This window comes from Danio aesculapii, chromosome 6 (assembly GCF_903798145.1).
Source record: "Danio aesculapii chromosome 6, fDanAes4.1, whole genome shotgun sequence".
In the NCBI taxonomy this organism is placed as follows: Eukaryota; Metazoa; Chordata; class Actinopteri; order Cypriniformes; family Danionidae; genus Danio; species Danio aesculapii.
This window is the reverse complement of record NC_079440.1, coordinates 231,089-255,746: the sequence shown is the minus strand read 5'-3', so window position 1 is coordinate 255,746 and position 24,658 is coordinate 231,089. Positions and strand designations below refer to the sequence as shown.

At 49.6% G+C, this 24,658-nt stretch overlaps 1 protein-coding gene across 7 annotated transcripts; it reads right to left on the bottom strand.

The window, feature by feature from the left end:
* Positions 1-891: 891 nt before the first annotated feature.
* On the bottom strand, positions 892-23,160 carry srpk2 (SRSF protein kinase 2). 7 transcript variants are annotated; one of them, XM_056459234.1, is made up of 16 exons: positions 23,091-23,160; positions 22,799-22,865; positions 11,911-12,068; positions 9,464-9,572; positions 8,796-8,883; positions 8,153-8,240; positions 7,728-7,834; positions 6,822-6,987; positions 6,720-6,745; positions 6,352-6,598; positions 5,254-6,078; positions 5,082-5,182; positions 4,899-5,006; positions 3,692-3,761; positions 3,147-3,239; positions 892-2,231 (listed from the first exon to the last, which is right to left on the bottom strand). In XM_056459234.1, the coding sequence occupies exons 1-16, from the start codon at positions 23,104-23,106 to the stop codon at positions 2,047-2,049; spliced, it is 2,454 nt and encodes an 817-aa protein (XP_056315209.1). In that variant the 5' UTR covers positions 23,107-23,160; the 3' UTR covers positions 892-2,046. The 7 variants fall into 7 exon arrangements, with proteins under 7 accessions (XP_056315209.1, XP_056315208.1, XP_056315212.1 ...); XM_056459233.1 differs by lacking the exon at positions 3,147-3,239 and adding an exon at positions 2,772-2,864; XM_056459237.1 differs by lacking the exon at positions 3,147-3,239 and adding an exon at positions 2,793-2,864.
* Positions 23,161-24,658: the final 1,498 nt, after the last annotated feature.

The following is a 24,658-nucleotide window of genomic DNA, read 5'->3' as shown; positions in this document are numbered from 1 at the left end:
TTGAGGCAAGTTGGAGCTGAAATCTGCAGGACACCGGCCCTCCAGGACTGAGTTTGGACACCCCTGCTCTATAGTGTGTGGAGAACAGCAGGAGCTCAGTCAGAATACTCGATGAACAGTACCGGGTGAGCCGCTTTTACACACACACACACACACACACACTACGTGAAGCTCTCTTCTAACGTCCTGCAGACCGTTCATGCTCATACGAGGTGATAATATAATAATATTGACTGTACACACGCTGCAACCGCGCGCTTTCTGAGGTAAACAAACCCAGAGCGTCAGATCGTGTTTCCGGGGACTCGTGACGTCATTGACGCTCCGTGCACGCTTCAGTGAACACACTGTTTGGCCAGGTGTGAATGACAGGTAATTAAGCTGTAAATCATGTTCCGTTTTAAGCACTGAGCGGTCGCTTCTCTTCATCAGACCCCACAGCAGCTCCAGGAGCTCATCATGACCTGTTCTGAAGGTTTGTTCTTATCTGAAAGCGAAAGCACTGAGTGACCACCTTTACCTGCACAGCAGAGGACAGCAGCAGCTGATCATCTCCTCACTGTTGCTGGAGGAACTCTTCATCTTCATCATCATCATCATCATCTTCTTCAGGGTGTGTGGAGGCACATCACACACTCATTTCTGGAGGATCACCACATACTGATGTGCACATGCAGAGGTAAAGGTGTGTGTGAGTGTGTGTGTGGAGTTCATCATCCTCATCGTTACACACACTGATCTGAGATCAGCTGCTCCAGTACTTCAGAATTACCTGCTGTTTAACACACGTGTGGTAAAATGTCCAGTCCTCAAGACACAGCCTCACACACACACACACACACACACACACACACACACACACACACACACAGCACAGGAAGCGCGCACGTGTTCAGGCAGTGTGATAATTTACAGTTTTATTAAATCTTTGATGTAAAACAGGGACGTAACTGTGGGAAGAACAGTCAGCGGCTGCGAGAGACACGTCAGGAGCGCTCGCTGCACACCTTCATCCTCATCATCACTGTTATTGCAAAAATGTCCAATAAACTCCTCACGGTCGCACGAGTCCTCACAGAGCAGCACGGGTCGATGGCGGAGGAGTGACAACCCAATAAAACAACCCAAATCAAAATAACCCAAACAGACCAAACACAATCACCGCATTAGGACTAAACTCGGTCACGGTCACGACACCAGAGAGCGGCTCTTAAATCAGGATAAATAGTTTAAAGTGTTCCACCGTCTACTGTTATTGCGGAAACTAAACTAACGGTGGTGATGGAGTGTGTGTGTGTGTGTGCGTGCGCGCGTCTGCGCTGCTCTCAGATCAGCCGTGAGTCTCTGATCTCTGTACAGCCGTGAGTTTCCCTGAACCGAAAGCACAGACGCAGCTCCAGAGCGAGAGCCAGAGCCGTCCCGCTGCAGGACGAGGAGTGAGGAGCTGGAGGAGCTCCCAAACACACACCTGAAACCCTCAGCGGCGGAGCACAGGAGTGTCCATCCGCCCGTCTGAACAAACATCTCTGCTGGACCCATGATTCCAGAGGCAGTGTGAGTGTGTGTGTGTGTGTGTGTGTGTGAGAGAGAGAGAGGTTTGTAAACAGCTCCATTACAGAACCTGATTGGACAGTGGGCTGGAAAGAGGCGGAGCTTCATGCAGAGCGACTCAGGTGGGCTTCAAGAAAAATCAGCTAGCAGTTTGTTTCTAACACACACACACACACACACTCACTCGTGCTTACAGACACACACACACTTCAGCACTTGCACACAGACACACTAACCTATGCACTTACTCACACACTCAAACTCATGCACTTACAGACGCAAACACACACACACACACACACACACACACACACTTCTGTTTTAAGCCTGTATAATATATTAACTCTGTTTAATGAACCGGAGGAATATTCAGATTGTGTGTGTGTGTGAAGCCCGCCCACGCCGCTCTGGAGCCTCCCCTTGCTCTGCCTCTGCTGTGTAAAGCTGCAGTTCGGATCAGCCACAGGGGGCGCCAGCGAGCCTCAGGCGGCAGTGCTACGAGCTCAGCCAAGGGTGATGGAGGCACTCGGAGGCCGACGCCCGTTTCTCTGGCACCATCTCCAGCATGGGCAGCAGGAAGTGTGTGAAGTGCCCCGCCTCCTCCGCCGCCCAGCCGTACTTCTCCACCAGCACGTCAAACAGGGACCAGGGCTTCAGTTTGGTGATGTGCCGCAGCTCGCCTGCACAGAGATGCAGATCAGGACACGCCCACATATCCCAGGACACGCCCACATTACAGTGTAACACACACTCACACCACAGAATATGCCCACATACAGCAGGACACACCCACAGGCAACAGAACACTCCCACATACAACAGGACACACCTACATACAACAGGACACTCCCACAGACAACAGGCCACTCCCACATACAGCAGGACACTCCCACATACAACAGGACACTCTCACATCCAGCAGGACAATCCCACATACAGCAGGACACTCCCACAGACAACAGGACACACCCACATACAACAGGATACATACAACAGGACACTCCCACATACAACAGGACACTCCCACATACACACACTGTTAAACTGCCCACATTATGATTGTTAAAGTGTCCCCACATCAGACCGCTGAGCCAGTGTTCAATGTAACAGTAGATCGTGATAAATAAATCTGCATAAACATATTTGAATATATCTGCATAAATTAATCTGCATAAGACCAGCTGAGCTGCGCTGCAGGCCCAGAGCACACACACCGTTACCTTTCTTGGAGAAGAACTCACGGCTGTATTTTCCAGCGGCGACGATCTTGCGGGGGATTTTTCCCAGTAACTCCATAATCAGAGCGATGTGGTCTGACCACCAAACACACACACACACACACAGACACACACACTCATGAGTTAATCATGCAATGGTGCAGGAGGACGGACACCACACGTCTGCCTTCACACACACACACATGTTATTATCGCAGACAGATGGAGTTAACGAACCCTGACCCTCATATATCTGAGGTGTGAAGCCAAATCCAGGAGAGAGATTTAGGTGAAACAGCCATTTTAAATAGAGGTGTGTGTGTGTGTGTGTGTGTGTGTCAGCGCTGGCGTCCGTCTCTCCCTCTGGGCTAACACTACCTCTCCGGTTGAAGAATTCCCGGGAATATTTTCCAGAAAGAGCAAAGTGTCGAGGAATGCAGCCAAGAAGTTCTATGATGTGAGCTATATGATCTACAGGAAGAGGAAGAGGAAGCGTGAAAGGAAACACGGAAGAAGAGATCAGAAGAGTTCAGCAAACACACTTGACATATGAGCGCAGCGCTAATGCTAATGCTGAGCTTTAGCTTCACCAGCAGCGGCAGTGAAGGACAGCAGAGGCTCACGGTGCCGCGGTTCAGAATGGAGCTGCAGTCACATGACCGTCGTTCTGAAAACGCTCAACACTCTCTGGATCAGCGGTGAGCGGCGTGCGCTTCTACAGCTGACCCATCATGCCTCTGACCAACTATATTCGCATCAGCCAAACCTTCAGGAGGAACTCGGACCAGTTCTGCTTGCTGAAGTTGCTCTTCGCCTCAGCAGAACTCTGCCAAGATGGACGGCTGTCGATGTGCTGCGCAAACTCCATTCTGAACGTCTGATATATTAGCATTAGCATTAGCATTAGGGCTAGCCGATGGTACCTTCATCACGAGAGTAGTCTTCACCGGAGTGCGGCTCAAACAGATAGTCACCGGTGGCGAGCTCGAACGCCTGTGGACAACAGCAGGTCAGAGATCAATGGTCACAGGTGATAGATCAGACATCAAAAGTCAGACATCAAAAGTCAGACATCAGAGGTCAGACAGGAGAGATCAGACAGCAGAGGTCAGATAGCAGAGGTCAGAGATCAGACAGCAGAGGTCAAGCAGCAGAGATCAGACAGCAGAGATCAGACAGAGGACATCAGAGGTCAGACAGCAGAGGTCAGAGATCAGACAGGAGAGATCAGACAGCAGAGGTCAGACAGCAGAGGTCAGAGATCAGACAGCAGAGGTCAGAGGTCAGGCAGCAGATGTCAGAGAATAGATACTAGAGATCAGACAGCAGAGGTTAGAGATCAGACAGGAGAGATCAGATAGCAGAGGTTAGACAGAGGAGATCAGAGGTCAGACAGCAGAGGTCAGAGATCAGACAGCAGAGGTCAGAGATCAGACAGCAGAGGTCAGAGATAAGACAGCAGAGGTCAGAGATCAGACAGGAGAGATCAGATAGCAGAGGTCAGACAGAGGAGATCAGAGGTCAGACAGCAGAGGTCAGAGATAAGACAGCAGAGGTCAGAGATCAGACAGGTGAGATCAGATAGCAGAGGTCAGACAGCAGAGGTCAGAGATAAGACAGCAGAGGTCAGAGATCAGACAGGAGAGATCAGACAGCAGAGGTCAGACAGAGGAGATCAGAGGTCAGACAGCAGAGGTCAGAGATCAGACAGGAGAGATCAGACAGCAGAGGTCAGACAGAGGAGATCAGAGGTCAGACAGCAGACGACAGACAGAGGTCAGAGATCAGACAGGAGAGGTCAGACAGAGGAGATCAGTGGTCAGACAGCAGAGGTCAAGCAGCAGAGATCAGAGGTCAGGCAGCAGATGTCAGAGAATAGATACTAGAGATCAGACAGCAGAGATACAAAAATCGATAGCAGAGGTCAGAGATCAGACAGCTCAGGTCAAGCAGCAGAGATTAGAGGTCAAGCAGCAGAGATAAGAAAATCAACAACAGAGGTCTGAGAGCAGAGATCAGACAACAGAGGTCAGACAGCAGAGATAAGAGAAGATAAGAGGAAATCAGAAGTCAGACAGTAGAGACCAGAGATCAGACAGGAGAGGTCAGGCATCAGAGGTCAGTGCTCACCATGCAGGCGGTGCTCCAGATGTCTGCAGGTGTGCTGTAGCCGGCGCCGATCAGCACCTCAATGGAGCGGTACTGCCGCGTCTGGATGTCCTCTGTGAAGTGTTTGTGCTGTGAATATAATCAGCATTACACATGCAGCCGAGTGTAAACTCAATGTTCAGCGAACAGCAGGAAGAGTCTTACCACCCAGCAGGCGTTGCCCAGGTCTGCGATTTTGACTCTCAGTGCTTCTGCGTTTCGTGGATCCAGAGGATTGACCAGCAGATCAGCGGCCCGGATCCTAGCTGTAGATGAACACACGCTATTACTGTCTACTGCGAGCACAAGTGTGTGTGTGTGTGTGTGTGAGCCTGACCTTTGGGAGTGTCCCCGGTGCTGGACGAGGACACAGTGCGGCTGCGGTCGGTGTGTCTGTCGGGCCCCTGGGCCTGATCCTGCAGAGTGTGTGTGGGGTCAGGATCCAGCGGGAGCTCAGGGAAGCGGGGGGCGGTGCCGCGGTGTCGGGCCCCATTGCTTAGGGCCGCCGTGTCCCCATTGAACAACTCGTAGGAGGCGTCAGAGGCGTCGCGGTCGGTGGTGCTGATCTCAGACTCCACCAGGGGGCAGAGCAGCGGGGGGACAGTGGGGGACACACACTCCTGCACACACACACACACATGACCATTAGTCTTAGCTGCGACGCTCTGCTCCTCTTCCTCCTCTTCTTCCTCCTCATCCTCTTCATCTTCTTCATCGTCGTCTTCTTCCTCCTCCTCTTCCTCTTCCTGTGTGTCTCTGGTGTGTTTGGTTTCCTCTTCCTCCTTCACACACTGCCGCGTCTCCTCCTCCTCTGTGCTCTCTGATGGAGCGGCTGCTGTCTCCTTGTTTTCCTCTCCTTTTTCTACTTCCTCTTCTTTATCTGCTTCCTCTTTTTTTTCCTCTTCCTCCTGTCTGCTGTCTCTGCCGCCGTCTAGCTCCTCCACTCCTGTTGGTCGCTCCGGCTCTTGCGGAGTGTCCGTCCGCCCCAGTGGAGTGTGTGTGGGAGTGTGTGCATGTGTAGGTGTGTGTGTGGGAGTCTGTGTGGGAGTCTGTGTGGGAGTCTGTGTGGCAGTGTGTGTGGGTGTGTGTGTGGGTGTGTGTGTGAGAGACTCTTCTTCTCCATCTTCACTGTCCTCCACCTCCGGCTGCTCCGGCTCCGCACCTGACGAATGAAACATCATTACTGGAGAACTGCAGAAACACACGCTGCGAGTATGAATCAGTACAGATCAGACCAAAAGCCAAAACACACACACACACACACACACACACACACAGTGTTTGATTGCACAGTGATGCTAACTGCTAACACTAGCGCACAGTGTGTCGGGAGAGTTCACAGCACTTCACATGTACTCATTTATCTGCTACAGTCATGTAAACATGATAAGTGTGTGTTCAATGAGTCCTGAATCTGCAGAGCTGAAGCACTTACAGGTGTGGTTGGTGAGTCTGACGGGCCGCTGTTTCTCCTCCTCCTCCTCATCTTCCTCTTCCTCCTCGTCTTCTTCGCTGTCCGCTAGTGTGGGTCCGTGTTCTGCGTTGGTTTCTCCGTCCACCTTCTGCTTCTCCGCCTCGCGCTCCAGAGCCTCGATCTCCAGCATCCGCCTCTCCAACAGCTCCGCCTGCCGCTTCTGCTTCTTCTTCAGCTTCTTCTTTTTATTTTTGGAGATCTTCCCCACCTGCAGGGGGCGCCACAGCACACACACACACACACACACACACACACACAGCAGTCAGTCACGTACAGCTCATATTCAGCACAGCCTCGTCTGCAGCATCTCCGTCATATTCTCCACTCACCTGTTTGAGTTGCGGAGCCGTGCTGACTGTAAACAAGCACAGGTAAAGTGAGACAGGTATGTGAGATTCATCATGTATACAGAATCAGACAGACAGGTGTACCTGCGGATCCCGAGGGTGGCGGCGCTCCTGCTTTCTGCCATTCCGTCGCCTCCACCGCCATGCGCCGTACAAACGCATCATCAACACACATCAGGATGTTCTCCGGCTTGATGTCTGTGTGGATGATCTTACACTTACTGTGCAGGTAATCCAGGCCCTGCAGCACCTGTGGAACAAACACACACACACACACACACCTGTGCTCACACATAGTCATGTGACATCACAAAACATGCACAAAACTATAACATCAGACAGATTGGGCCTGTTCCAGCAGGGGGCGCCAGCACAACAGCAGCAATAACAGCGTCTCTCTTACAGGGATACAAACAAAGCAGCTGTGCTGGTGTTAATGTGAACTACACAGAGCTGAGCCAAGCAGAAAACACCGTCTGAAGCAGGAGGTTCATCCATCAACGCCTTCATAACCCTCCTCAACTATGTTTAGGGTTTTCCGTCAGTATAGGCTCCTGTGGGTCTGGGTTATCAGCCGTGTTTCCGCTGAACCGTAGAGTCTTCATACAGCGCTGTGTGTGAGATCTGTCCTGTGCAGAATCAGTGAGCGATGCTGCCCGAGGGGGACGCTCCTTATAAAGTGGGTCACTACAGATCACAGGCCCTGCGTACAGTCACACACTGCTGATTACATTAACAAATCTTCAGCTGAAGTCTTCAGTGTGTATTAAACCCAGCGATGATGGAAACACCAGCCACAGCCAAAACTGCCCAAACACACACACACACACTGATCCACAGAGTCTCCTCATCAATGAAGAAAACAGCAGGATATCATGGATTGGCTAAACTCGGACCAACACGGGTTCTGATCAGCCAATCGGTCATCTTGAGTCAGGGTCAGATAAAGAGTGTGTGTGTGTGTGTGTGTGTGTGTGTGTGTGAGATTACCTGTCTGATGATGCTCTTGACGCAGGGTAATGGCAAACCCTGATAATTAGACTTGATGATCCACTTCAGCAAATGATGACCGAGAACTTCAAACACCATACACACGTCTGAGAGCCAGAGTTAAAGAAACCAACCCTCCGCTAAACACAGCCCTCGCAGGACACGCTACAGCCGCACTCCGACTTCCAGACGACATCATTAGCGTGATTAAGACTTCTGGTTAACGAGCACACAGGAAGTGTCACTGCGTACATCTGTGTCCTTATTAACTGTATTTAGGCAAACACACTTCAGAAAATAAAACTCTCACACACACACACACACACACACCTCTGAAAATACACACACACAAGCACACACCTGGAGAAACACACACACACACACACACACACACACACACACACACACACAGGATGTGAGGATACGAATCCCGTTCACCCCTGAGATCTTGAAGTCGTCTATGAGTTGAACCACCATGTCTTTATTAGGATCTTCAGGATCAGTCTCGCGCACCTGACAGACAGACAGAGGACAGGTGTGTGTAGTCAGATGTGCACAAACCAGGGGTATGAATCATTTTGGGCTTGACTGTATGTACGGACAGGTGTGTATTGAGGTCTTACAGTACACTCAAGTCATGGTTTGGGATGTACCTTAGTTTTGGGGTCACAATAATAATCAGTAATGTGTGTGTGTGTGTGTGTGTGTGTGTGTGTGTGTTTAGAGAAGAGACTGGCTAATGCGTGCATGAGATCAGACAGAATCGTATGTTTCCATTGTTCTTCTATATGAATGTGGTGATGGAGTCTGCAGTGATGCACATCTGGACTGACCGTATTCACCATCAGAGTGTTTGAACCGAACTGTTACACACCCTTTCCCTGAGGGTTCGGGACGAAATCATATATCACTGCACCCCTAGTGTGTCTCGACATATGGTCTGTATAGACAGACAGGTGCAGTTATTCCTTTATCAGAGCTCTGATGGACAGAGTGTGTGTGTCAGTGTGTGTGTCAGTGTGTGTGTCAGTGTGTGTGTTAGTGTGTGTGTAATGGAAACACACTTACACATCGGAGTAGTTTAATTTCATCTAGTGCCGTCTCTGTGTAGTGCTGTGCACTCTTCACCACCTTCATCGCAACAAAACGCTTCCCTCTGTTAACACACACACACACACACACACACACACAGACACACACACACACAGGTTACACTCACACTGAGTTACACAGGTTACATTTAACACAAGGGTCCCCAACCACCGTGCCGTGACCCAACACTGGGTAGTGAAAGAGTTTATACCGGGCTGCAGGAATGTGAGATGACTCTATATGAGATCCCCCTGTGCTGTGAGTTTCCCCTGAGAACCAATATCTGTATCGGTGCTCATCGCAGACCGGACGGGCAGAACCGATCTACGACAAGAAATCTAAACATTTAGTTTTCTATGGGGGCACAAACCAGGTACAGACACCGGCATCTGTTAGCATGCGGCACCTGTCTTCATCAAGATGATGTGATATAGATGTCAATTCACAGTCGACAACACCTCCCATCAAACTGACCAACCCATAACCCCCACCGGCTGAACAACTATCAACACGAACACCGGTTCTAGGTTGCAGACCCCTGGTGTAACACACACAGATTACACACACTGAGTAACACACAAACAGGTTACACTCACACCTGTTTCACTTACAGAGTAAACACACACACACACACACACACTCACTGGATGTCCCAGCACAGCCATACGGTGGAGAAGTGTCCCCAGCCCAGTTTGCGGATGACGTGGTAGTGGCTGTTGAACAGGTCTCCGATCTTGACGGGATGGTATCCTCCTGCAGAGACACAGAAACACGATACACTGACGGCACACGCGGAAACACGAGAATACGGCTAGTGTTTCCTCCAGCTGTACACTCATTAAACCTGCTTCGACACTCGATTCCACCGTCCAGTCCGTATTTCCAGAGCAGGTTTCTTTCACACTATATTCTCTTTCTCTATCACAGTGTCTGTTAGAGCTCTTCTCTACAACTTTACTTCAACTGGCGACACCTAAAGTTAAGCTTTTTCAGGTGACAGCAGCACTGCAGTGTTATTTACATGGGTTACTTTTTACAGTTTACCACCAGATCTACCAATAAACACATGCAACATTGAGGTTGGAGACTCTCTCACCTCTGAGGTAAACCCGTGCAGCTTTGACTCCAGTGAAACACACACACACACACACACACACACACACACACACACACACACACACACACACACACACACACACACACACACACACACACACACACTAGAGCTGCGCAATATTTCATTTCAGCATCTATATCAGCATGTACGACTGACTATGTAAGCATTTTAAGTCAGTTTTAAATCAAAGGTCTCAAACTGGATTCCTGGAGGGCCGCAGCTCTGCACAGTTTAGCTCCAACCACCTCCAACTCACACCTGCTTAATAGTCTCTAGTAGGCTTGAACACCTTGATTAGTTGATCAGCTGTGTTTGATTAGGGTTGGAGCAGAACTATGCAGAGCTGCGGCCCTCCAGAAGTCCAGTTTGAGACCTGTGGGTTAAAACAATCAGGCACAACATGTTATGTTTATAACTTTGTCAAGGTTTATTGTGTTTGTGTTTAATTCGTGTACCTGAATACTGCTAGACTCCCAGAAAACCATAAAGCATTTGTTTCATGTGCATCTCTGCTCTGCTGTATTTAACAATGCCTGTGGTTGGGTTATTATATTTGATGCAGATGCACTGCCCAGGAGAATGACCCAATATATCTAAAATTATGAATTCTTTCGCAATAGAGATATTAATTTCATTTGGTTTTTCATGTTCTCCTATTTATCCGGGGTCTGGTTGTGGGGGCAGCAGTCTTAGCAGAACCCCAAACTCTCCTCCAGAGATGTTCACAGGCCTCCAGAGACACATACAGGGGTCTCTCCAGCGTGTCCTGGGTCTCCTCCTGGTGGGACAAGCCCTGAACTGCTCTATCGTTAGTCGTCGAGGAGTCTGCTCGAGCCCCTCAGCTGCTTCTCTGTATGTGGAGGATCATCAGCGGCTCTACAGTAAGCTCCTCTCCTGTCTCTGAGCTCTGCCACCCTGTGGAGGAAACTCATTTTGTCCACTTTTATCCCAGATCTAGTCTTTTCAGTGATGACCAAAAGCTCATGATCTCAGGTGAGAGTAGGAATATAGATCCAGCGTAAATCACCTGGTAAATCGAGAGCTTTGCTCCTTCACCACACTGGACCGATATACTGACTGCATTACTACTACACTGATCCGCCTGTCAATCTCACACTCCACCGACCCCTTAATCCTGAACTACACCCACAGACACCTGAACTCCTCCACTGGGGTAAGGATGGTTCTCCACCTGCAGATGTCAGGTCTCCTGCCTCCAGTAGAGCTCCATGGCCTCAGATTAGAGCTGCTGATTCTTATTCCGGCCGTGACACACTCCACAGCAGAGCATCCCAGTGCATGCTGAAGATCCAGGTCTGACGGAGCCAACAGAACATCATCATCTACAAACAGCAGAGATTAAATCCTGTGGCCCCTCCAGACCTCCTCTGGCCCCCGGCTGCATCTACAAATTCCGTCCATAAAAGTAACAAACAGAAGCAGTGATAAAGGGCAGCCCTGCTGGAGCCCAACACACACCGGGAACAAGCCTGAGTTACTGCTGTCAAACTCCTGCTCTGGTCATACAGGGACCCACAGCCCTTAACAGAGTGCCTCTGACCCCATACTCCCAGAGGAACCTCAGAACACCACGAAGGACAAGAGTCAACGCTGTCTCCAAGTACACAAGAGCACATGTGGACTGGACAGGCGAGCTCCCTGGAACCCTCCAGCACCCTAGTGAGCGTATAGAGCTGCTCCAGTGTTAAACTGCCTGGATGAAATCCACATTGTTCCTCCTAAATCTGAGGTTCATCCATCAGCCTGATCCTCCTCTCCATGACCCTGGCAGAGACTCCTCCTGGGAGGATGAGGAGTGTGATTCCCTGTAGATTTTAACACACCCTGTGGTCCCAGCAATATGTATCGCAGATAAATACAATGGCCAATTTCAGTTTAACCCTAACACGCATGCACACACACACACACACACACACACACACACACACACACACACACGAACAGGTGTTTTACCTTTGCAGTAGTCGGCCGGGTCCTCCTGCTCTTCGTCATCAGAGCCCAGAATCTCCTCCTCCGGTTCTGGTGGGGCCACGGGCTCAGGTGGAGGAGGAGGAGGTGGAGGAGGTGGAGGTGGAGGAGGAGGATCGGAGGGAGCCTTCTGTGTGTCTGGCCTACAAGAACACACACACACACACACACACCAATGCAGCGGTCAGACACTGAACACCTTCATCCTGTTTCCATAGAAACTACAGACATAAATCAAGAATCCATCTTGACATGAAACTCAATCATTAGCGTTTCTCAAATTCCACATTTATATTTTATATACAGCAAATTGTAAATAAAGTAACTGACCAACACCAAATACACATAAACATGTGTCGCTTACATCAGTGTTTGAAGCACCGGCATCCCAGATATCCCTGGATGGTAGATAAACTCAAATACAGTGGTGTTTATCTGCACTCGCACCCCTCAGACACATTCACAGAGCAGCGCCACATTCTGAACGCCATGCATCCGCAACACACACTCACTTCTCACACCTCCGTCTCTGTTCATCTTTCAGTCTTTCCATTATCCATGAATTAAAATGGCTGTTTGGATTTCTGTATCTTTAAAGCCTAATCTGCAGAGTCGTCATGAACATGAGCTGTTCTGATTGGCTGGATCTCCTCACGTCTCATCATCAGGCTCTTGTGAAGAGTCTGCACACACACACACACACACACACACACACGCACACACACACTGTCTGTTTACCTGAGTTTGGCTCGATGGCGTAGTCGCAGAGCACTGAGCGCTAAACCAAACGTCCTGCTGCAGTGAGTGTTACTGTGCTCCATGATGATGAGGATGATGATGATGATGGGGTGTCTGCTGAAACTCCTGCTTCCTGAAGACTCTGTGTGTGTGTGTGTGTGTGTGTCTGTCTCTCTCTTTCTCTCTCTCTTTCTCTCTCTGTCCCAGCGATGCTAGGAATCTCATGAGCACTTCACACACTGTGCAGAAATGACCCTCGCGCACAGTGAATGTGTTATTCGCTCCAGCAGTTCTGCGTGTGTCAGTGGAGGATTATCAGAGCCTGATGTCTGGAGAGTGAAGACATCAATATAAGGCCGATATCAATCACACTGATGAAGACACCAGAGCAGCGCCAGCAGTACTGAGAATCACACGTGCGCTTTAAATCGTTTTTGCACTTCTTAGTTTGTCCACAAGGTGTGCCGAGACACTGTTCCACTGTCAGAAGAGCCATGGTGACAAAACAAGAATCTTCTGAAGACGGCAAGACCCACAGACACTGTCGTAATGGTGCTAACCTGCCCGTCTCCAACCCTAACCTGACCAGCCAGCACAGGAGTGTCATTACATTACTAGTTAACCTGGCATAAACACTGCTGCGGGTAACCTGCTGGTCAACATGTTGAGACTAGTCTACTAGTGGTTAACCCAATGAACTGTACATGCTCTACTTGTCTACCAGTGGGTAACCCAATCACCTCTTCTAGTCTAAAAGTGGTTAACTGAATCACCTCTACTAGTTTACTAGTGGTTAACCCAATCAACTCTCCATCATTTACTAGTCTATTAGTGGTTAACCCAGTCACCTTTACATGCTCTACTGGAGGTTAACCCAATCACCTTGGTTAACCCAATTGGTCCTGTGCACCATCATGTCCTAAAGTCATCTTGAAACCAGGAGGGACAGCATTGTTTAATTAACAATTAAACATAACCCAACCACTGCCAAATGGTTAGAGTCATACTTATAATCTAAAGGGTTTGAGTCTCCGGTCAGGCAGGTGTGAAGGAATAGAGCTTACATACGTGACTGAAAGACCCTTGAGCATATACAGTAGTGTGTGTGTGTTCTCAATGTGTGTGTGGATGGATGAGATAAGCACAGAGCACAAAATCTCTGGGTTACCATACTTTCCAACGCCTCGTCCTTCATTGACCCATTCTCTGACAGACCCCACTGCCTCATGACCGCAGACCCCTATAGCTTCTTCACCACAGACCTCCAGAGTCCGTCAACCTCTTCCAGTGTTCTCCAGCCTCCTCCAGTGTTCTCCAGCCTCCTCTAGTGTTCTCCGGCCTCCTCCAGTGTTCTTCGGCCTCCTCCAGTGTTCTTTAGCCTCCTCCAGTTTTCTCCAGCCTCCTCCAGTGTTCTTCAGCCTCCTCCAGTGTTCTTTAGCCTCCTCCAGTTTTCTCCAGCCTCCTCCAGTGTTCTTCAGCCTCCTCCAGTGTTCTCCAGCCTCCTCCAGTGTTCTCCAGCCTCCTCCAGTGTTCTCCAGCCTCCTCCAGTGTTCTCCAGCCTCCTCCAGTGTTCTCCAGCCTCCTCCAGTGTTCTCCAGCCTCCTCCAGTGTTCTCCAGCCTCCTCCAGTGTTCTCCGGCCTCCTCCAGTGTTCTTCGGCCTCCTCCAGTGTTCTTTAGCCTCCTCCGGTTTTCCCCAGCCTCCTCCAGTGTTCTTCAGCCTCCTCCAGTGTTCTTTAGCCTCCTCCAGTTTTCTCCAGCCTCCTCCAGTGTTCTTCAGCCTCCTCCAGTGTTCTCCAGCCTCCTCCGGTTTTCTCCAGCCTCCTCCAGTGTTCTTCAGCCTCCTCCAGTGTTCTTCAGCCTCCTCCGGTGTTCTTCAGTCTCCTCCGGTGTTATTCAGCCTCCTCCAGTGTTCTTCAGCCTCCTCCAGTGTTCTTCAGCCTCCTCCAGTTTTCTCCAGCCTCCTCCAGTGTTCTTCAGCCTCCTCCAGTGTTCTTCAGCCTCCTCCAGTGTTCTTCAGCCTCCTCCAGTGTTCTCCAGCCTCCTCCAGTGTTCTCCAGCCTCCTCCAGTGTTCTCCAGCCTCCTCCAGTGTTCTCCAGCCTCCTCCAGTGTTCTTTAGCCTCCTCCAGTTTTCTCCAGCCTCCTCCAGTGTTCTCCAGCCTCCTCCAGTGTTCTTCAGCCTCCTCCAGTGTTCTCCAGCCTCCTCCAGTGTTCTTCAGCCTCCTCCAGTGTTCTTTAGCCTCCTCCAGTTTTCTCCAGCCTCCTCCAGTGTTCTCCAGCCTCCTCCAGTGTTCTCCAGCCTCCTCCAGTGTTCTCCGGCCTCCTCCAGTGTTCTTCAGCCTCCTCCAGTGTTCTCCGGCCTCCTCCAGTGTTCTTCGGCCTCCTCCAGTGTTCTTTAGCCTCCTCCGGTTTTCCCCAGCCTCCTCCAGTGTTCTTCAGCCTCCTCCAGTGTTCTTTAGCCTCCTCCAGTTTTCTCCAGCCTCCTCCAGTGTTCTTCAGCCTCCTCCAGTGTTCTCCAGCCTCCTCCGGTTTTCTCCAGCCTCCTCCAGTGTTCTTCAGCCTCCTCCAGTGTTCTTCAGCCTCCTCCAGTGTTCTTCAGCCTCCTCCGGTGTTCTTCAGTCTCCTCCAGTGTTCTTCAGCCTCCTCCAGTTTTCTCCAGCCTCCTCCAGTGTTCTTCAGCCTCCTCCAGTGTTCTTCAGCCTCCTCCAGTGTTCTCCAGCCTCCTCCAGTGTTCTTCAGCCTCCTCCAGTGTTCTCCAGCCTCCTCCAGTGTTCTCCAGCCTCCTCCAGTGTTCTCCAGCCTCCTCCAGTGTTCTTTAGCCTCCTCCAGTTTTCTCCAGCCTCCTCCAGTGTTCTCCAGCCTCCTCCAGTGTTCTTCAGCCTCCTCCAGTGTTCTCCAGCCTCCTCCAGTGTTCTTCAGCCTCCTCCAGTGTTCTTCAGCCTCCTCCAGTGTTCTCCAGTCTCCTCCAGTGTTCTTCAGCCTCCTCCAGTGTTCTTCAGCCTCCTCCAGTGTTCTCCAGCCTCCTCCAGTGTTCTTCAGCCTCCTCCAGTGTTCTCCAGCCTCCTCTAGTGTTCTTCAGCCTCCTCCAGTTTTCTCCAGCCTCCTCCAGTGTTATTCAGCCTCCTCCAGTGTTCTTCAGCCTCCTCCAGTGTTCTCCAGCCTCCTCCAGTTTTCTCCAGCCTCCTCCAGTGTTCTTCAGCCTCCTCCAGTGTTCTCCAGCCTCCTCCAGTGTTCTTCAGCCTCCTCCAGTTTTCTCCAGCCTCCTCCAGTGTTCTCCAGCCTCCTCCAGTGTTCTTCAGCCTCCTCCAGTGTTCTCCAGCCTCTTCCAGTGTTCTCCAGCCTCCTCCAGTGTTATCCGACCTATTCCAGTGTTCTCCGACCTTCTCCAGTTTTCTCCAGCCTCCTCCAGTATTATCTGACCTCTTCCAGTGTTTTCCAGCCTCCTCCACTGTTCTTCGACCTCCTCTAGTGTTCTTAGGTGTTCTCCAGCATTATTCAGCCTCCTCCAGTGTTCTCCAGCTTCCTTCAGTGTTATTTAGTATTCTCCAGCCTCCTCCAGTGTCCTCCAGCCTCCTCCAGTGTTCTCCAGCCTCCTCCAGTGTTCTTTAGCCTCCTCCAGTTTTCTCCAGCCTCCTCCAGTGTTCTCCAGCCTCCTCCAGTGTTCTTCAGCCTCCTCCAGTGTTCTCCAGCCTCCTCCAGTGTTCTTCAGCCTCCTCCAGTGTTCTTCAGCCTCCTCCAGTGTTCTCCAGTCTCCTCCAGTGTTCTTCAGCCTCCTCCAGTGTTCTTCAGCCTCCTCCAGTGTTCTCCAGCCTCCTCCAGTGTTCTTCAGCCTCCTCCAGTGTTCTCCAGCCTCCTCTAGTGTTCTTCAGCCTCCTCCAGTTTTCTCCAGCCTCCTCCAGTGTTATTCAGCCTCCTCCAGTGTTCTTCAGCCTCCTCCAGTGTTCTCCAGCCTCCTCCAGTTTTCTCCAGCCTCCTCCAGTGTTCTTCAGCCTCCTCCAGTGTTCTCCAGCCTCCTCCAGTGTTCTTCAGCCTCCTCCAGTTTTCTCCAGCCTCCTCCAGTGTTCTCCAGCCTCCTCCAGTGTTCTTCAGCCTCCTCCAGTGTTCTCCAGCCTCTTCCAGTGTTCTCCAGCCTCCTCCAGTGTTATCCGACCTATTCCAGTGTTCTCCGACCTTCTCCAGTTTTCTCCAGCCTCCTCCAGTATTATCTGACCTCTTCCAGTGTTTTCCAGCCTCCTCCACTGTTCTTCGACCTCCTCCAGTGTTCTTAGGTGTTCTCCAGCATTATTCAGCCTCCTCCAGTGTTCTCCAGCTTCCTTCAGTGTTATTTAGTATTCTCCAGCCTCCTCCAGTGTCCTCCAGCCTCCTCCAGTGTTCTCCAGCCTCCTCCCGTGTTATTCAGTGTTCTCCAGACTGCAGCTCTGCACAGGAACATTGGAGAACTGGAGAACTGGAGCTGATGAGTCTGACGTTTCTCTACAGGTTTTCTTCTCCGTCAGCTGGTGGAGTGTGTGTCTGCTGTCCCACTGGACTGATGGAGCTGCTCTTGAGTGTTTCGTCTTTACACATCTTCACTACACTGAACTGAAGCTGATCATATCTGCTAGAGCTCCTCCAGCACTGCTCGGCTCTCCTGTGGCCTGAATGTTCCACAATTTGAAATATTCTGGCTTTAATTCTCTACTCCTCATCTTAGATGTGCTGCTCTGCCACCCTCCACATCCTCAGTAGCATTACTGAAATACAGATCTACTGAATATTTGCATCAGATGATTGTTCATGACCTCTGATAAAGATCCACATCAGGACGTCTCTACCACGGTAAATCAAGAGCAGCAGGGTAAACCTCCCCGTCTCTTCTGGAAACTGTAGCCGTCTCCATCTCTGTCTGCGTCTGCTCAGTGACTCATTTTTACATCACAACACCTCGCAGACTCATAAATATACAGCATCTGAGCCGTATTCAGGGCACGGCGACCGCCAAAACCGTCCCACAATCCTCCAGTGTGTGTGCAGTCTCAGATCCGCGGAGTGTGTTCCTGAAGCCCCAGATCACAGCCTGATGACACTCAGCGCAACAGAGAAAACACACACACAGCTCATCAGATCGATAGAGTCGGCTTGTAGATCAGCGTCTGTGTGTGTGTGTGTGTGTGTGTGTGTGTGTGAAGCTCCGACACGGCTGATCCTCAGGACACAATTCTGTTTATTAGATGCAGATGTGTGTGTGTGTGTGTGTGTGTGTGTGTGTGCGTGAGTGTGTGTGTGTGAAATCTATTAGTGTTTTCTCTGTTTGCATCTGTTATCAGGCCAACACACACACACACACACGCACGCACACACACAGAGACAGACAGCGAGACGATGAGGATGAGATGGAGGACAGCAGGTGATGAAGACGCGGCGGTGTGTGTTACCTTTCTGGAGAAGAGGATTTCTCTGAGTTGACGGACATCAGCAAGCCGCAGGCTCCCGAGAGACGGAGGAGCAGAAGCAGGACGAATAAAACACAGTGTGTGTGTGTGTGTGTGTGTGTGTCTTTCCGGAGCGTTCTGCTGGCTGTGAGGGGAGGGGGCGCTCTTCCTCCTCCTCCTCCTCCTCCTCTTCCTCACAGGAGAATAAAGGCTGGAGGACACAGAGATGCGGCGCACACACACACACACACACCTGTCTCCACCGCTGTACCTCCACGGTGTTTCTGAAGGCGATGAGCAGCTCACACACACACACACATACACTCTGCCAGCGTCTGTGTGTTCTGCAGCGCTGCACAATAACAGATCTGTGCGCGCAACGGACCGCACCACTGAGCCAGAGCAGGGGGATCTGAGTTTGCAGCGGGCTGCACCACTTAGCCAGAGTGGGGGGATCTAAGCTTGCAGCGGGCCGCACCACTGAGCTAGAGCGGGGGGATCTGAGCTGGAAACAGGAGCTGCTTCACTGTAAGCCTGAGCCTGAGCTCCCCTCCACAGTTGCACTGCCGTTACGACATCCTGTAACTCAGGGCAACACTCACTCACTCTCCCTCTCACTCACTCACTCACTCACTCACTCACTCACTCAAGCTGCTGCTGGTTTCCTTTCAGCTTCTCTTCTCTCGTCCTCTGTCTGTACACACACACACACTCACACACACACACACACACACACACTCACAGGCATGATAAACCCCACGATGGTCTGTCTGTATTTCTCTAGTGTGTTTAAAAGAGTCACTGTAGACACACACACACACACACACACACACACACACACACACACACGCACACAGTAAACCCCTGTGCTGTATTGTACACCTGTGTGTGTGCGTGTGAGGATCCTCTGCACTTCCTGTGACGCGCAGCAAAACAAACTGGAGGAAACTGGTTGCTGCCATGGCAACCGTCAGATCGCGAGCAGCGCAAGACGAGCAGAAACGCAGAAGCATCACACACACACACACACACACACACAGGACGCCGCTGTGGGGACGCCGCTCCATCTCTACGCTTCTGATGATATTTTAGGGTCCAGAATTGAGGCTGCCTAAAGCAACTATCTTTACATGGCCTACTTACACACACACACACACACACACACACACACACACACACTCAGACAGAAGGAGAGCAAGGCACAGAAGCTGAGCTGGATTTTCGTCCTCTTTGAAATTGCCAGAATCAGTGTGTGTGCCCAGCTCTGACACACACACACACACACACACACACACACACACACACACACACACTGCTGTAGTGATGTGTGTAGTGTACAGCCTGTATATCCCTAACCCTCACAGCACACACTCTGCACTTCTACATCTTCACACTCCTTCATTGCGGCTGGGTTATGAGCCCTCCGCTTACGTCCCCACAGTGACACTAGTCCTGAACACACTCCGCTGATGATGCAGCAGTCCAACTACAGGTGTGTGTGAGGCTCAGTCCAGCGGCAGCATATATGATGAGCAGAGGGTTCGGGTTTATTCCACATCAACACCAGTCAGCGAACAGGAGCCCACACAACAAACACCACTGAAGCCCAAACCGGTCATGTGACACTCGCGCTGAGCACGGAGAATAACCGTGTCCAGTTCATCACGTCAGAGTCTGGTGAACTGCGCTTCAGTGGAGCACACACCTCTGATCTGAGGAGGAACACCTTCATCAGTGTGCTGAGGATGAGGAAGGAGCCTCAGGAAAGATGACAGAAAACCTTTTCATTTATGCCCAAACTGCAATAAAAGCTGGGCTTCTGTCGGCGCCGCTGATTAGGAAACAACATAATCTCCATCTCCAACCCGAATCTGAGAGAGCGGGGTCAGTGAGGACAACACAAATCAAAACAGACAGTCGTGATTTCCAGACTTACTTCCACATTAGCAGACATTAGTCAGTGTGTTCCTCATGATTATAGAGCAGGGCTCTTGCAGCACATATGAAAGCAGTTGTGTCAGTGAAGCATTCGCCCTGTGTAATGTTCCTGTTCACAAGACTTAAAGATATTTGGAGACTGGAGACAGCAAGTGCTGAAGTGTTTCAGGAGTAATTCTGTCCCATTCCTCCTGCAAACAAGTCTTACGATGGGCAACAGTACGCAGTCTTCACTGTCGCATCTTGTGCTTCAAGATGCACCACACATTCCCTATTGGAGACAGGTCAGGACTGCAGGGAGGCCAGTCCAGTCCCCGTCTCCTCTTCCGCAGCAGCAGGACTCTGTAATGTGTGCTGAATGTGGTTCTGCATTGTCTTGTTGAACTCTGCATGGGCGTCCCTGGAGAAGAAGGCAGCATATTGAGCTCCAGAATCTCTCTGTGCTGTTCAGCATTAATGGAGCATCACAGAAGAGCAGGTTACCTTTGCCAAGGGCACCGACACAACCCCAGACCATCACAGACCCTGGATTATAGACATGTTGCTGGTAACAGTCTGGATGATCCTTTTCTTCTTTGGTCCAGAGCACACGGCGTCCATTTCTCCCAGAAACACCAGAAACACTGCTTCATCTGAGCACAGTACACGTCTCCACTGTGTGATGGTCCATCCCAGACGCCTCCGAGCCCAGAGAAGTGGACGGCGCTTCTGGACACTGTTAACATAGGGCTTCCTTTTGGCACAGTACAGTTTGACTGGCGTTTGTGGATGTGACTCTGTATTGTGGTACTTGACAGGTTTGTGATGCATAGTGACGGTTGTGGTTGGGGTGGGGTGAGGGGAGGCGATCAATCAATAATGCATGATTCAGAAACTTGTTTGTAAACGCCCACAATTTCAGAACCGCCCACTTTTGCTCTGCAAAACCTCATTCTCCAATCAGTGAAGGGTAAACCACACCTACTTTGATTTGATTGGCTGTTTGTATCACTTTGACAATGCTGAAACAACCAACCAGAATGATTGCCTGAATATTACTTTAAAATAATGACTTTAAACTTTACTGCTGTAGAGAAAGAGGACACCGCTTCAGACTGGAGTGAAGAGGCGTTTATTATGACACGTGTGTGTGCGTGTGTGTGTGTGTGTGTGTGTGTGTGTGTGTGTGTGTGTGTTTGGCTCTAGAGGACGGGGCTGTGCTTCATTAGTGTTCAGTGTCCTGATAATGATTCTCCAGGCGACTGGCGCCACCTGCTGGCCTAAAACAGCACAGACACATATACAGATTTAAACACACACACACACACACACACACACACACACACACACACAATTCATCAGCATTCCTCATCTTCATAGAAATGAGCAGTATAGAGTTGCAATTACAGGCTAATCAATAGAACTGCAGCTCATGGTGTGAACAGTGGTGTCACACTGTGACCTCACAGCAAGAAGGTCGCTGGTTCGAGTCCCGGCTGCAGGGCCGGATTAACCCATGGGCATTATGGGCACAGGCCCAGAGGCCCGTCTGCAGAACTCGGGCTACTTTTTCTCTCCCTTTTACATATCAGATTGGAAATATATTTATTTTTAATAGGAAGGAAACATTTGTTTAAATAATGTAAATGTGATATAAAGTCACACGTGCCTCGTGGGTATTTAATAATGTTTATCCTATTTCATATGTGTATAATATTCTGTAATATAATATCTGGTGCTCTGGTTTCCCCCACAGTCCAAACACATGCGCTATAGGGGAACTGATCAACTAAACTGGCCGTAGTGTATGAGTGTGTGTGTGGGAATGAGTGTGTATGGATGTTTCCCAGCACTGGGTTGCAGCTGGAAGAGCATCTGCTGTGTAAAACATATGCTGGAATAGTTGGTGGTTCATTCCGCTGTGGCAACCCCTGATGAATAAAGTGACTAAGCTGAAGGAGAATGACTGAATGTAGTTTCACCAGCAGGTGGCGCTAAATAGATTTGACAATGTTTTGAGCGTTTAGTGCAGGAGTCACCAATCTCGGTCCTGGTGGGCCGGTGTCCTGCAGGGTTTAGCTCCAACTTGCCTCAACACACCTGCCTGGGTATTTCAAGTATACCTAGTAAGACCTTGATTAACTTGTTCAGGTGTGTTTGATTAGAGTTGAGCTAAAATCTGCAGGACACCGGCCCTCCAGGAGTAAGTTTGGTGACCCCTGGTTTAGTGTGTTCAGTGTCATCTCCGGGTGATTAACTGATAATTATTGATTTATTGTCATTACTAGTGTGCTTTAATAGACTGCAGGAGATCAGCTGTGTGTCAGATCCTCCAGTAACGGTCTGATTACCTCTGATCAGAGTCTGCTGAGTCTCCTCTACTGGATTATTAATGTTCATCAAACGAGTTTCTGTCGTTTCTCATGCAGGTGTGTGTGTGTGTGTGTGTGTGTGTGAGAGAGAGAGAGAGAGAGAGATTGAGAGAGAAACTCAGAGATGCAGAATGACAACCGTGACAGAAGCATAACCCAGCCTCATTAAACACACACACACTCACGCACACACACACACACACACACACACACACACACACACACACACACACACACACACACACACACACACAGCTGATCGATCGTTAACACGGTTACGCAACAGTCCTGCCACGCGCAAACACGAAGAAGTAGTCGCGCGTCCCCGATCCCCCGCCGTTGCCATGACAACTGCCCTGCTGCGCGCGCACAAAAGTCTATGCGCGGGCACACACAAGCATATATACACACCAACATACACACGCGGCATGCTGACCTGCGCTGGGGAACCGTCTTCTCCTTCTTCCCTCTCGGCCTCCTCCTCCGCGCCTGAATGGCCAACACTGGAGAACCGGGAGCCACCACACAGAACATCAGAGACACACACATCAGTGACAGGAGCACACACACACGCACGCACGCACGCACGCACGCACGCACGCACACACACACACACACACACACACACACACACACACACACACACACACACGAGCTGCTCTGTGTATATGAATGAAAACTGCGCTGGGCGGTGTAGTGTGCACTAGATAGGGTCTGCTGTTACTCACCCTTTCTAGAGCTCATGATGATGGTCCCTAGCCGGAATCTCCTGCGCGCGACCGGCACTCAGCGTGAGCGCGCACGCCTAGTCGCGCTCATGACTATTAATGACGCATCATCTAGACGTCAGCGCCGTCACTGATTGGATGAAAGCCAGCGCTGATGAGTGGGCGTTCACGCAATACACTAATTTATATTAATTATGTATTACAACTTTGCCGTAATTTGGGCAAGAACAGGTTGTTCGCTTGGTTAATGAACTGATGTAGCCTAAATAAATCAGCATTTAAAAGGAATTTATGCAGAAAATGTGTCTTACACGAAGCGTTTGCAACGTTAGGTTACAGTAAAGTGCGCAGCCAACAGCATCAGATCTGCTAACTCAAGCCATTCGTTAGCAAAAATAACTATTGAACATCCAGCAGGATTAGTTTTATGTTAGTAGTTGTCCGTAAGCTGTGCTAACCCCCTCCTTCCTTTGTATTCAGGGTCAGATACAGGCTGCTATCGGTCAATGCGAAAGAACGAGGAGCCCCATAATGACAGGTTGCTTAATGCTCGTAAGGTTTACTCAAGTCTGGAAACAGAATTTAGCTCCAACTCGCTGGAAAAAATAAAGATGATTGTTGTTGTGTTCAGTGTTTGAATACGATTCTATTAAAGTACTTCAGTTTAACTCTAATTACTCAATGTTAAAGCAGATATGTTCAAAACAGCCCGTCTGTAGCGTATAGGGTGTGTTTCTGAATCTTCAGGGTAAAGTTAGTTCATGTTCCAGTTCAGTTTGTTCATCTGCTTTTTATTAACAGCAAATAACATTTTACAACACAAAAAATATACATGCCAGGGGGTCATTATAAATAAAATACAGATATGCAAAATGTACATATTAAATAAATACATTATAGAGGTCACAGTTTTTAAAGTGGGTAGGCTTCCTTGTTCAAAGAGTCTCTGATGCTGGTTATATACAAGCATAGTTCAGTGATCAATACCTTAAAATTTGGTTGCTTATTAGTAAATTAGACAGTAAAGCCAAAAAGTACATTTTCCCTCAATGATGAAAGAGGTTTTGAACACTGAAAATTGTTAATAATTGTTTGCAGCTCTTCCCTTTGGCTGAGTATGTACAATACCAAAATAAGTGTAAAACCGTCTCCTCGTATTCATTACAGAAATACAATTTACATCAATTCCGCTTTTACATTTCTGTAAATAATGTTTTGCTGGATCAAATCTGTGGAGAAGTTTAGAGGATATTTCTTTAATTTTGTTTCTAACCTGATATTTCTGTGGTAACAGCCACACTTTCTTCAGCAAATCAAGTCACCCTTTAATAAAGGCATCTAATAAAACTTTGTATAAGGAACAGTAGTGATTTCTGTTTGGAAAAGAGCTTGAAAGCTGTATTATTACTCTTGATGTTTACTGTAAAACAAGTTTTGCCAACATAAGATTTAGTCAAATTAGAAGACGATGGTCTTGATTAATACCACTAAATAACATATGGGTCTCTGAAGGAATTAAACCAATAACAGTTAAACGCTTGCAGGGTTATTGAGATACTGTGATGAGA